Source organism: Penaeus vannamei, chromosome 12 (assembly GCF_042767895.1).
Source record: "Penaeus vannamei isolate JL-2024 chromosome 12, ASM4276789v1, whole genome shotgun sequence".
Classification (NCBI taxonomy): Eukaryota; Metazoa; Arthropoda; class Malacostraca; order Decapoda; family Penaeidae; genus Penaeus; species Penaeus vannamei.
Window position 1 is genome coordinate 11,188,879 of NC_091560.1, and position 12,343 is coordinate 11,201,221.

At 44.1% G+C, this 12,343-nt stretch overlaps 1 protein-coding gene across 5 annotated transcripts in view; it reads right to left on the reverse strand.

Moving 5' to 3' along the window:
- Nucleotides 1–9,877: 9,877 nt before the first annotated feature.
- Nucleotides 9,878–12,343, reverse strand: part of LOC113808992 (E3 ubiquitin-protein ligase Mdm2) — a 32,345-nt gene continuing 29,879 nt past the window's right edge. For all 5 annotated transcript variants that reach the window (XM_070127876.1, XM_070127877.1, XM_070127875.1 and 2 more), the window contains one exon: nt 9,878–12,274. In XM_070127876.1, the coding sequence (XP_069983977.1) occupies nt 11,306–12,274 (969 nt within the window). In that variant the 3' untranslated portion in view covers nt 9,878–11,305. The remainder of the gene's footprint in view (nt 12,275–12,343) is intronic.

Here is a 12,343-nt window from a genome sequence, read left to right on the forward strand (position 1 = left end):
ATGTTTAGTACTCTTATTTTGCTTGGTAACCATTAACCATCAGGGTACCCTTCAGGGGTAAGGGTTTGACAACTAAATATAGAGCCCAAGGTTCCCACCAGGCCGTTGATGACTGTTACAAAGCCAGCCTTTTATCCTTTCACACAGCTCTCACACCTTTGGAAGTGGATAGTAGAAGAGGTTGGAGAAGAGAAAGAAACGAAAAGGGAAAGAAAAGACCATGCAAAATTAGTTGAGTCAAGGACTGAGGCCCAAGGCTACAACGGATTGGGGAGGGGGGGGGTGAAGAGGGGGTAGTAATAGCTGTGTATTTATTGTCAGAGAATCAAGAGAATTGAAGTCAGTGAGTTTAACTGGTCAAGGGGCAAATCTCAATGCTCGTAACAGCAGGACAAAACACTTTAACTCCAGTCACGGCCTCGCCCGGACGCTTCCCCTTTTGATAGTCACCACCACTTGTCTTCGGGTCGCGTCTCAGTTCGGACACGGCCTCCTCTTGGGATCAACTTCGCGACTGCTGGGGTACCCTCTTCCCGGAACTTCTCTGCACCACCACGGCGACACTTCCGTCTACAACCTCCATCCACGCTTTCAACCAACTAGCTTCCGCATCCATCCTTTCAATAAAAGAATAGAACCAGCACAAGCATCTCCTCACGCCACCAAGTTGGAAGTATCCAAAAACCCTCACAGGATGGGAGATATGAGAAACAAAGGATCTCTTGTAAAGATGTTCGAGGAGCAAAAGAAAGGAGGGTGTAGAAGAGGGTGTGGAAGGCGAATATGGAGTGGAACGTTTGAGGGAGGAAGGGTAGGCATAAGAGAAATGGAACTTTGGACTTAGACTGGAAAAGGAATTTGACAGGGGGATAGGCGGAATAGGACGGTTTAGGGTAAAGGGAAGAGATACTAGAGGAGATGCAGAAACATCTTGTGAAGATGAGGGGAGGGTGAGCGAAGGACTGTTTTGAAATGGGTAAAGAGAAAAAAACCCTCGTCGTCGTGCATTCTGTCTGTAGTGTGGCCTAGTTTGAATCGGAGAACTGCTGCCTCACATTCGAACTTAACGAAGGGCTGCTCCTATAAACAATATGGGAGTCCCCACAATTGGGACATGTTTAATGTTTGAAACAAATAAATGTGCTAGACATCAAAGGTCATATAGTACTGTGGTAAAATATTGTGTCGAAAAGGGTAAAGAGGAGTTAAAGATTAGGATAAAAAAGCTGTCACTGAAGAAGGAATAGGAACAATGTTCATGGAAAATAGAGATGGCTGTTGGAAAAGTAGGAGAAGAATCATGGGAAAAGTGTTAGCTGTCAAAGATTAGAGGGTGTTACAGGAAAGTATGGTAGCGAAATGGGAAAAGAGGGAAGTAAATGAGGTAGAGCAGGAATTAGCAAAATGGGCAAGGTTAAGGAGGTAGAGCGATTGAGTGAATTGCTTTGTGAATTGAATTGTGAATTGAACTGTGACTGGAGAAGGAATAGGGACATTGTTCAATGAAAACAGAGGTGGCTGTTGAAGAAGTAGAAGAAGAATCCGGGGATGAGAACGAGGGAGTGGGTAAGATGGTGAAGTATGAAGAAGAATAACTGGAGGGGAGGGGTCTGGAGACAGACGCTGTTGTAGAGGGGATTCGTGAGTATTCAGGTGGGAGCAGTAGAGAGGGTGGGGTATGATGGGAGGGTGAAGGAGGAAGGGGGATGGAGGGAACCTGAGGAGTAGGAGGATGGATATCTGCAAAAACCGTAAAAGTAGTAGGAGCAGAGGGATTTGGGGGTAGAGGAAGGGTCATCTTTAGGAAGTTTTGGATGTCTTCACGGGTTTCTGATAGGGAGTTGGGTGATGGGGACTGAGAAACAAAGGTTCCCTTGTGAGAAGAGGAGATAGATATCTGAATAGCAGAAGAAAAGGATGTAGTAGGAGAGGATGGAGTGGAACGTTTAGGTTGCCTGATGAATAAAGTAAGGAGGAAGGGTAGGTATTGGGGAAGTGGTAGAGATTAGAGTATCTGAGATTCGGAGGCGACGTTGAGCTTTTTCTTTGATGTACAAGATATGGTCTCGCCAGGACAATTTGGAATCAAATATAACGCCTAGGAATTTGCCAGAAGAACGGTATTGGAGTTGAGCATCATATAAGAAGAGTGGGGGTTTGGGGACCTACGTGAGCGAGAGAAAAGGATGGGGAAAGATTTAGAGGTAGAGAAGCGAAAGCCATGGTTGGTGGCCCAAGAAGTTACTGATGTTATTGCAGACTGAAGAAGGAATTGACAGAGATCTGGTATGGATGTGCCAGATGCATAGATGGTTGTCATCAACATATAGTGATGCTCGGGCTCCTGGTGGTAGGGCTGAGACTATGTCATTTACAGCAAGAAGGAATAACGTGGTACTAAGCACACTTCCTTGTGGGACTTCGAATTGAGGAAAGGATGATGACGTAGAAGAGGCAATCTTGACCAGGAAAGTACGTTTAGAAAGGAAGGGTTTAATGAAAACACCCATGTTTCCACGTAAACCTGGGGAGGACAATTGTTGGAGGATATGGTATCGCCATGTGGTGTCATATGCTTTTTCTAGATCAAAGAATATGGCTAATACGGATTCATGGCGTGCAAATGCCGATGTAATGTATGTCTCGAAATGGGCAAGTGGGTCTGCTGTACTTCGGGCACGTCGGAAACCAAACTGGGAAGGGGAAAGGAGATTATGAGATTCAAGGTACCACATTAAACGGAAGTTAACCATTCGTTCTAGTAGTTTGCACAACCAGCTAGTTAGAGCTATGGGGCGGTAATCTTGGGATAGGGTACCTGATTTATTGGGTTTTAAGAAAGGTAGGATAAGAGCATCTCGCCAATGAGAAGGAAAATTTCCTGACGTCAATATGTGGTTGAAAATAGTTAAAAGGAAGGACAGAGAGGAAGATGGGAGGTGCCGGAGCATACGATAGTGAATACCATCAGGGCCTTCATGAGTGTTGCGGCACGACTGTAATGCAGCGTTGAGTTCAGAAGAAGAAAAAGGAGCATTATAGGACTCATCAGAGGATAGGGTGAAGGTAATAGGGGTGTGTTCCTTGATGGCTTTAATGGAAGAAAAGTGTGGGGAAAGGTGAGAGCCACTACTGACCTGGCTGAAATAGTTGCCCAGTTCATTAGCTACTTCGACAGGTTCAGATATGAGAGTATCTCGAATATGGAGGACGGGTGCAGGATGGGGGGGGATGTTTGCCTGATAATTTATGGATCCGTCGCCAAACAGCTGAAATAGATGTAGAAGATGTAATTGAGGAAACATAATTTTGCCAGCTATTTGATTTGCTGTTTTTAATTGTACGGCGGAGATGGGCAGATGCTATTTTAAGGAAATAAGGTCTGATAGCTGGTGAGGGGTGCCTCGTTTGTAGCGATAGCTGTTCCAGGCTGCTCGTTTTAAGCGAAGCGCTTTGGTGCAATCAGAATTCCACCATGGAACACATTTAGAGGTATAAGGTCTTGAAGTTCGAGGAATGGCTGTATAGGCAGCTCTTAGGATCGTGGTTGTAAAACAACGTAGCATATCTGAAATGGACGGTAAGGGGGGTGGAGGGATAGGTATAGTAGAGAGTGAAGTGAAAGTATGCCAGTCACCTCTATCAAAGCACCAGCGTGGAGGATTAGGAAGTGGTACATATGAAGTAGGAGAAAGGAGTATTGGGAAGTGGTCACTATATGGGAAGTGGTCTAGAACTGACCAATGGAAATCTAGATGTAAAGTAGGAGAGCATAGAGAGAGGTCAAGGCATGAAAAGGATTGTGTGCGCATGTCAAAGTGTGTGGGGCGATCAGAGTTAAGAATAATTAGATTATTTGTGAAGAGGAAGCGTTCTAGAGATCGGCCTCGGGAGTTGGTGGTAGAGTCACCCCACAGAGTGTGGCGGCAGTTGAAATCACCAACTTCGAGGAAAGGTGGTTGGAGTTGGGAAATTAGAGTCTCAAAGGCAGTAAAGTCAATGGGATGAGATGGGGAGAAATAGACTGAAATCACTGTGATCCAGCGGCGAAGAAAGATGCGAATAGCTGTGCACGGGGCAGAAGTTTGTATGGGAGGTATGACATAAGGTGTTTTATGATGGATAAGTATAGACGAGATATAAAGGGAGTGTGGGGAAGAGATAAAATGGTAATTGGGAATTGGAATAGGAGGGTGTGTGAGGAAAGTCTCTTGGAGGCAGATAATAGATGGATTATTAGAAGCAAGGATATGACGTAGGTCTGATCTATGAGAGCGGAAACCGCGAATATTCCAATGTAGGAGAGCTATAGTCTAGTTGATTTACGAATGATAACGCAAGTACGTGTTGGAGCATTTGAAGGGGGAGCTAGGGGGTGTAAAGGAGGGATATTAGGAGTAGGGAATCTGGAGAAGGGCATTGTTGTGATATGAGTGATTCTGGTGTGTATCCGGGAGTGCAAAGGATAGAGGGGATGGAGGGAGGGAGAATGTGCCTATAGTTGGGGTTGAAGGGGGTGGGTTGTGTTGGAAGGGAGTAGATGTGTGGGGAGTATTAGTATTAGGAGGATGAATATTGGAAGGATGGATAGTTGGAGTTGAAGGGGATGTGTTGTCTTGGGAGGGATTAGGAGGAAGGGGTGTAGGGGTGCTGTGAGTAAGAGGGGGATGCATATCAGGAGGATGGGTATTGGGAGGATGGATATCAGTGGTAGACGGGATTGAGGGGGTTAGGTTGTGTTGAGAGGGAGTAGGAGGAAGGGATGTAGGGGGAATATTAGTAGGAGGGGTATGAATATCGGCAACCACTTCAGGTGTGGAAGGAGCATGAGTTATGGGATCTTGTGTCTCAAGCATATAGCTTTGAATGTCATCCATTGTTTCTGCAGTGGAGTTTGTTGGAGAGTTTTGTGAGAAGGTAATTGTTTCTGTAATGGAATTGGTTGGAGAGTTTTGTGGAATAGGTATAGGTAGGTGGAGGTGATTGTGCTGTTGGGGAAGAAGGGTTAGAACGTTTAGTCTGTCTACTGCGGGTAGTGTGGGGAGGGAGAAGGGTTGGTGTTGGGGTTGTAGTTGAGAGAGGAGCAGTGGTTGAGATTGGGGTGTCTGGGTTTAGAGTGGCAAAGGAATTGGTCTGAGGGATGTAGAATGTAGAATTGGAAATGGGGACATTTTGGGGTGGAGGGGGAGGGGCTGAGCGAACGATGTTACTAGAATATGGAGTATGAGAGACTTGTCGACTTGCTTCCTGTCTGGCTTCACGTAAAGTGAGACCATTTTTGTATCTGAGAGTTGCTACCTCAGATTCAAACTTGTAAGTGGGACAGCCTCTATAAAATACATTATGGGGGCCGCCGCAGTTAGCACATGTTTGTGTTTGTGCTGAGCAGTTTGATCGATTATGACCAGGTTGGGCACATATGGGGCATCGGTCTGTGGAACGGCAGTTTGGCAGGATGTCCAGAGCGCCAACAGTTTTGACATTGACGGGGAGGGGGTTGGTATGGTCGAACAGGGAGAGATTGTCCACCAATGTAGATATGTAAGGGAAGGTCATGTGTACGGAAGGTAATTTTGGCAATATTGGTCGGATTCTTTCGTTGACCTTTAGGAGGAATAGTGTAGCAATGTACTGATTTCACATCTTGGTCTTTGAGGCATCCTAATAAGTCTTCTCCACAGTCTGACCAATCTTTGGTATCGGCTGGAAAGAGAGAGACAGTTCCGGTACAGGTAATAAGGGTTGGATGAGGTTCTGCAGGAATGGGGTTGCCAGAATGATCAGTTAAATTTGATAGTGCTATAGATTGTTTCTGATCTGACTGTTACCAGACGGGAGCGATCGCGTCTGGTATATAAAGGGACTCTCCTTACTTGTTTTTGGAGGCATTGTTGAAAGAGAAGAGTGTTGCCTGAGTGAGGGGCTGTAGAAGGGATCACGAGAAATCGGTCCCATTTAGCTGGGCTAAACAGAGTATTTAAGATATCTGTAGGGAGGATTGGTTGTTTGATGAAGGTTACAGGGGTAGAGTTGAATTTAAGGAAGTTGGGTGGGTAGGAATGTCTTCTGGAGATTGATTCTCTGCTTGGGTGGATAATGCACTAGTAGGCATTGAGGAGTGGGTAGTAGTTTGTGTTCGGAGCCGTGGTCAAAGGAGAGCCTGGGTTGGGGCTATTTGATAAAGGGGCTAGCCTCATAGCCTCTAATAAAGGGATTACATTTTCATTACTGGTCATGGGGAACCTGGATTATGTAAAAAGGCCTAAACGGTCCACCTCCTTTCGCTACTGAAGGTAAGGGCTAGATTAGTCAGGAGTACCCTGCCCATAGTTCCCGCAGGCCGTTCAGGACTGGCCTTTCATCCTCTCAGCACGGCTCTCACACCTTAGGAAGTAGATAGTAGAAGGGGATGGAGAAGAGACGGAAACAAATGCTGGAGAGGGAAAAGACCATGCAAAATTAGTTGAGTCGAGGGCTGAGGCCGTAGGCAGGGGAGATCCCAGTATTGGGTCTCAGTCTTCGTCTCCTAAGCCCCCCCCCCCCCACGACAACAACGGGCAAGGGATTGGGGGGATCGATTGCATCGAGGTGAGCAAAAATGGAGGTTGTGGCAGAGGAGTAGATATGGCATTCATAATCTAGAGTGGTGAGGATCAAGATAACATGAAGATGGAGGAGAGTTTTGCGATCTGAGGATATGTGGGAATTTGTAAGATTCGGAAGCGGTGATGAACTTTTTCTTTAGTGTAAAAGATATGGTCTCGTCAGGACAATTTGGAGTCAAAAATGATGCCAAGGGATTTGCCAAAGAAACGGTATTGGAGTGGAGCTCCATATAAGAAAGAAGATCCTGATGTTATTGCAGGCAAGCGAGTGTCTTCTCCACAATCTGACCATTTTTTTTTTTCTGGGGAGATAGAGCTAGTTCCGGTACAAGTATTGAGGGTTGGATGAGGTCCTGCGGGAATGGGGTTGCCAGAGAAATCAGAGTTGATAATGCTATAGCTTGGGTTTCGGATATGAATGTAACGAGACAGGAACGGTCAGGTCGGCTACGGAAAGAGATTTTGCCTACTTGTTTTTGAAGACGTTGCTGAAAGAGAAGAGTGTTGTCAGAGTAAGGAGTTGTAGGGGGATAATGGAAAATCGGTCCCGTTTGGCTGGGCTAATATTTAAGATATTTGTAGAGATGGGAGTGGTTGAAGGACGGGGACGTGTGGAAGGGGGAGTATGGGGTGATTGATGAAGAAGGTTGTGGGCGTAGAGTTGATGGAGTTATGAATGTTGGGAGAGGGAATGCCTCCTGGAGATTGTCTTGACTTGGGTGGATAATGTACTAGTAGGCATTGAGGAGTGGGAAGTAGTGTTCAGAGTCAAAGTGTTCAAAGGAGAGCCTGGGGTCGGAGAGCCCGGAGAGTTTGAATTAGTGGGGCTATTTGATGAAGGGGCAAGCCTCATTGCCCCTAACAAGGGTATAACTTCTTCAATATTGGCTACGGTAAGCCCAGACTATATTGGGGAAAGCAACAGTTCACTCCACAGGGTCTCCTTAAGGGTAAGGGCTAGACAACTAAAACGGGAATACCGTGCCCATGGCTCCTTCAGGCCGTTCAGGACTGGCAAAAGTTAGCCTTTCATCCTTTCAACACGGTTCTCACACCTTAGGAAGTGGATAGTAGAAGGGTTGGAGAAGGGACGGAAACGGAAAAGCAGGAGGGCAAAAAGACAAAATTAGTTTAGTCGTGGGCTGAGGACCAAAGTAGGGGAGATCCCCAGCATTGAGTCCCAGTCCTCGCCTCCTTAAGCCCTCCCACGGCAACAATGGAGTCTGGGTAAAATAGTGTAACTCGCGCAACACTACTGCTACTGCATCATAATCGGCAAAGCAAGTAAATTGGTTATTTTCAGTCTGACCAGTCCTTGTAGATAAGACAGGCATCTGGGGAGATAGAAACAGTTCCGGTACAAGTATTAAGAGGGGTGAGGTTCGGCAGGAATGGGTATGCCAGTGGTCTTCACGAGCTTGGGATTCAGATGTAACTGTGACAAGGCGTGAACGATCGGAGCGACGGCGAAAGGTAACCATGTCTACTTGTTTTTGGAGGCACTCTTGAAAGAGAAGGGTACTTTCAGAATAGGGGGCTGTGGAGGGAATCACAAAGAATCGATCCTAAAGAGAGTACCCAAAATGTTTGCAGAGGTAGAGGTAGTAGAAGGACGAGGGCGAGGTTAAGATGGGGTGGTGTGGAGTAAGGTAGTTCTGTGGGTAGGACAATACGGATGGAGAGAAGTAATAAGGGACGAGGAGGTAAACATTGAAGAAGACTGTGCAGTAGGATATGAAGAGGAGAATGTTAAGAGAGAGGAAAATGTGCTTTCTGGAGGTCGGGTAATAAAAATGTAGAAAAGAAACGACCTACCTCTCAGGATGAAGATACAGAAGAGGAAAAGAGAAGAAAAGACCAAGCAAAAATAGCTGAGCCGAGGGCTGAGGCCCAAGGTAGGGGTGATCCTCAACAATGGGCCTCTGTCTCCTAAGCCCTCCCACGACAACGAGCAAGGCATTGGGAGGGGGCACATGTACGTGATTGAGCAGGGCAATTTGAGTGGTCATGACCAGGTTGAGTACATAAAGGACAGCGGGTTGTTGAGCTAGTGTTCGGCTAGGAGGCCAAAACGCCAACATTTCTGACATTGGCGAGGGAGGGGTCGGTATGATCGGACAAAGTAGGACAATTCACCAACCATGTGAGAAATCTGGTCTAATCTTGGCAATATTGGCATAGGAGGAATAGTGTGGCACTGTACTGTTACGGCATCATAATCAGCAAGGCAGGTAAGGTCATTTTCAGTCTGACCAGATCTTGCCATAGATAAGACAAGCAGTCGGGAAGACAAACCGTTCCAGTACAAGTATTAAAAGAGGGGTAAGGTCAGCGGGAATGGATTTGCCAGTGAGGTCAGTTAGGACAGATACCGAACGAGTTTGGGATTCAGATGTAACTGTGACAAGGCATGAACAATCAGAGGTAACCTTGCCTACTTGTTATTGGAGACACTGTTGAAAGAGAATATTCTCAGAGTAGATGCTGTGGATGGAATCGCAAAGAATCGATCCTACTTGGCATGGCCAAAGAGAGTACTGAAAAGGTTTGCAGAGGCAAAGCTAGTAGAAGGACGAGGACGGGAGGAAGGTAGGGTGTTGTGGGGGGATACGGATGAATAGTAAAAATAAGGGAAGATCAAGTAGACATTGAAGACTGTGCAGTGGGAAATGGAGAGGAGAATGTTGGGAGAGAGAGTGCCTTCTGAAGGTAATAATAATAATAATAATAACCTGGGTGAGTGGCTCGGAATGGATATAGTTGTCAGTAAACGTTGAGGGGGCGAGGAAGTATTAGTATCAGTGGTCGGATAAGTGGTCATAGGAGGGGCAGGGATAGGAAAACCAACAAAATCAAATTTAGATAGGCCAGCTGATGAAGGGGCAAGCCTTAATGCCCCTATTGATGAAAAAGAACCTTCATTATTGGCCACGGTGAGCCTGGGTCCCCGTAAGGAATAAGGGCTAGCAGGTAACCAAGGGAATACCATGCCCATGGCTCCTGGAGGCCGATCTTGTCTCTCGAAAAGGCAGCCTTTCATCCTTTCACAATGGGTCTCACATCTCAGGAAGTGGACAGAAGGGGATGAAGAAGGGAAGGAAAATGAATGGGGATGAAAAAAAAAGACCATGCAAAATTAGGCTAGGTGAGGGCCAAGGCCCAGGGTAGGGGTTATCTCCTACATTGGGCCTCAGTCTCCGTCCCCTAAGCCCCCCCCCCCCTCACCACAACAACGAGATATGGATTTGAGGGGTTTGGAAAATAAAACTAAATTAAATATTCTGATTTAATTTTCTTTGAAAACATGGAGATATCTATTGGACCTCCTATGTTCATCCTGTGTACAATCACCTAAAATATACCCTGGACTACAAGTTGCTACTGGAGCCAGATAATATGATAGCAAAGAAAGGTAAGAGAGGTGAGGAGAGATGAGGGAAGAGGTGACACGAAGACAAACTGACAAGCATAGGATTAAGCCCTGTAAAATACTTCCAACAAAAAGTCCAATCATACAGTCTTCAGGTAATAAAATAAAAAAGGAAATTCCAGAATATACTTTTGAAAGTCCAGAATATAATCTTAGATGATTATACCATTAAATACAAATGGTCAAGACAGCTGCAAGGGAAAGGAATTGTCTAATTCAAAAGTTTAGGGAGGTATTGTTGACCTCCTCAGAACTCTTTCCTTGCTGAATAAATACAATCAAAACCATTTACTCCAGCTAGAAACGGAAGCTGAAATTTATTTGTCAAATCACACGGTTAAACTTGTTCAACAAATTAAAACATGAAATATATTGCCATATAGTTATCCTTGACGCTATTAGTTTTTTTTTTTTATTGTGAAATGAAAAGTATAATAGTGACACAGGTATTGCAGTGAATTGGCCAATAACATAAAACAATTTTTAGTGGTATATCACCACTAAGAATTGACATTAATCACCTGCATCCTTCAAAAAATGTAGTTCCCAGTTTAATTATATAACTACGAACATTGTAGTTTGCCTGAATAAATAAACTAACAAAATGAGGAAAAACAAACAAAAATAAAATATAAATAAACTGAGAAAACAAACACACAAATGACAACTAAAGAAAGAAGATGGCTATAAACCAAGAAATATGTATTTCTTACCACATAGAATGTTAATGCAAGTTCGCACATATGTCCTCTTGAAGATCAACTGATATGTTATTGCAGGAAATATATAATTCTGTTCTGAATAATAAAGGAAATGTTCATATACTGGGACTGATAACAGAAAAAAAATCAAACATCTAAGAATCTGCATTATATTTGTGCAATATAGAAATTCAAAAGAGAGAGAGAGAGAAAAAAAAAATCAGTACTGTTTGAATAATCAAATACAGATAAATATATGCAGATCAGGCGTGTGTGTGTATACATATATACACGCACACGCATGCACCTACTGACACACACACACACAAACACACGTGCACGCACACAAACACACACACAAACGCATGCACGCACGCAAACACACACACACACACACACTGACTAGTATATATATTTATATCTATATCTATATATCCAAATATATATAGATATACTATGTATGTAATATACTCCCATTTCAGGACCCTAAAAGATTCATACAAAAGAAAATAATAATAATAATAAATAAAATAAACACTGGTATCTTAAAAATCTTGTATGATTTCCTTCTATGCAATAATGTTTTTGCAAACCATGTGAATTTTTCGTTTACATATTGGGCATCTTGAACCACTGTTTAGTAGTCGTCTGGCACACTGGTAGCATGTGGCCTGATGAGAAAGGCGGCCATGGATAATTGATGCATTTTTTGGTCTCAGAAAACAGACTGAACACATGATAGACAGTCCAGATGGTGGTTCATGGACATCCGTACTTGACCCACTACCCATATTTGCCACTATAGCCTCCATCAAGACTTCCTTTACAGGTGCTGATGAAAGGAATGGTTTACTGTCTGGTGATTTCAACCATTCCTTCCCAGAACTAGATTGCAAGAATTGGTAGAAGCTTTTTGCTTGCTCCTCCACATCTCCTTCTTCACTCTCTTCTTCACTTGAAGACTCTAGTTTAGCTCTCTTGGAAGATTTACCTTCTTCCTCTTCTGCAGGCAAAGACTTTCGCTTTCGACTTTGTGAGTCCTCTTTACTTTCTTTTGCTTTCAAGACTGAAGCTGATGTTGTGTTCAAGATTTCACTGGTGTTTGGCTGCTCTTCTGCAGAGCCTGACTGACTTGTCTCTTCAACTTCTGTGTCAGTCTGCTTATCTATATTTTTATTGTCTTCCATAATGGATTCTGGACTGAAGTCTAAGAAACTATCTTGAGAAAGACAGACGCCAGAATCCTGTGAACTATGAATATCTAGGGAAAGACTCCTTACAGGTGATGCACTAACTGAGATAGTGGAGGCTGTTGAAAGTGTTTTAGTTAAAACTCCAAAATCCTGAACCTCTTGACTACTATCACTTATGAAAGAGGGAGATGTAGTTGACTGTTTTTCATCTGTCTCTTTGCTTTGAAGAAAGTTTGCATCCTCGGACTTAACTGAATCTGAGCGTAACCTAGACCTCTTTCTTGGTCTCGGCTTCCTTTTCCTCCTACGTTTTTTTGGTCTGTCTGGTAACCAGTTCTTCCTTATCTGAAATGTTAAAGATATTGATAATCAGAAACACAATATTATTATTTCAAAATCAACACATTAATGCTT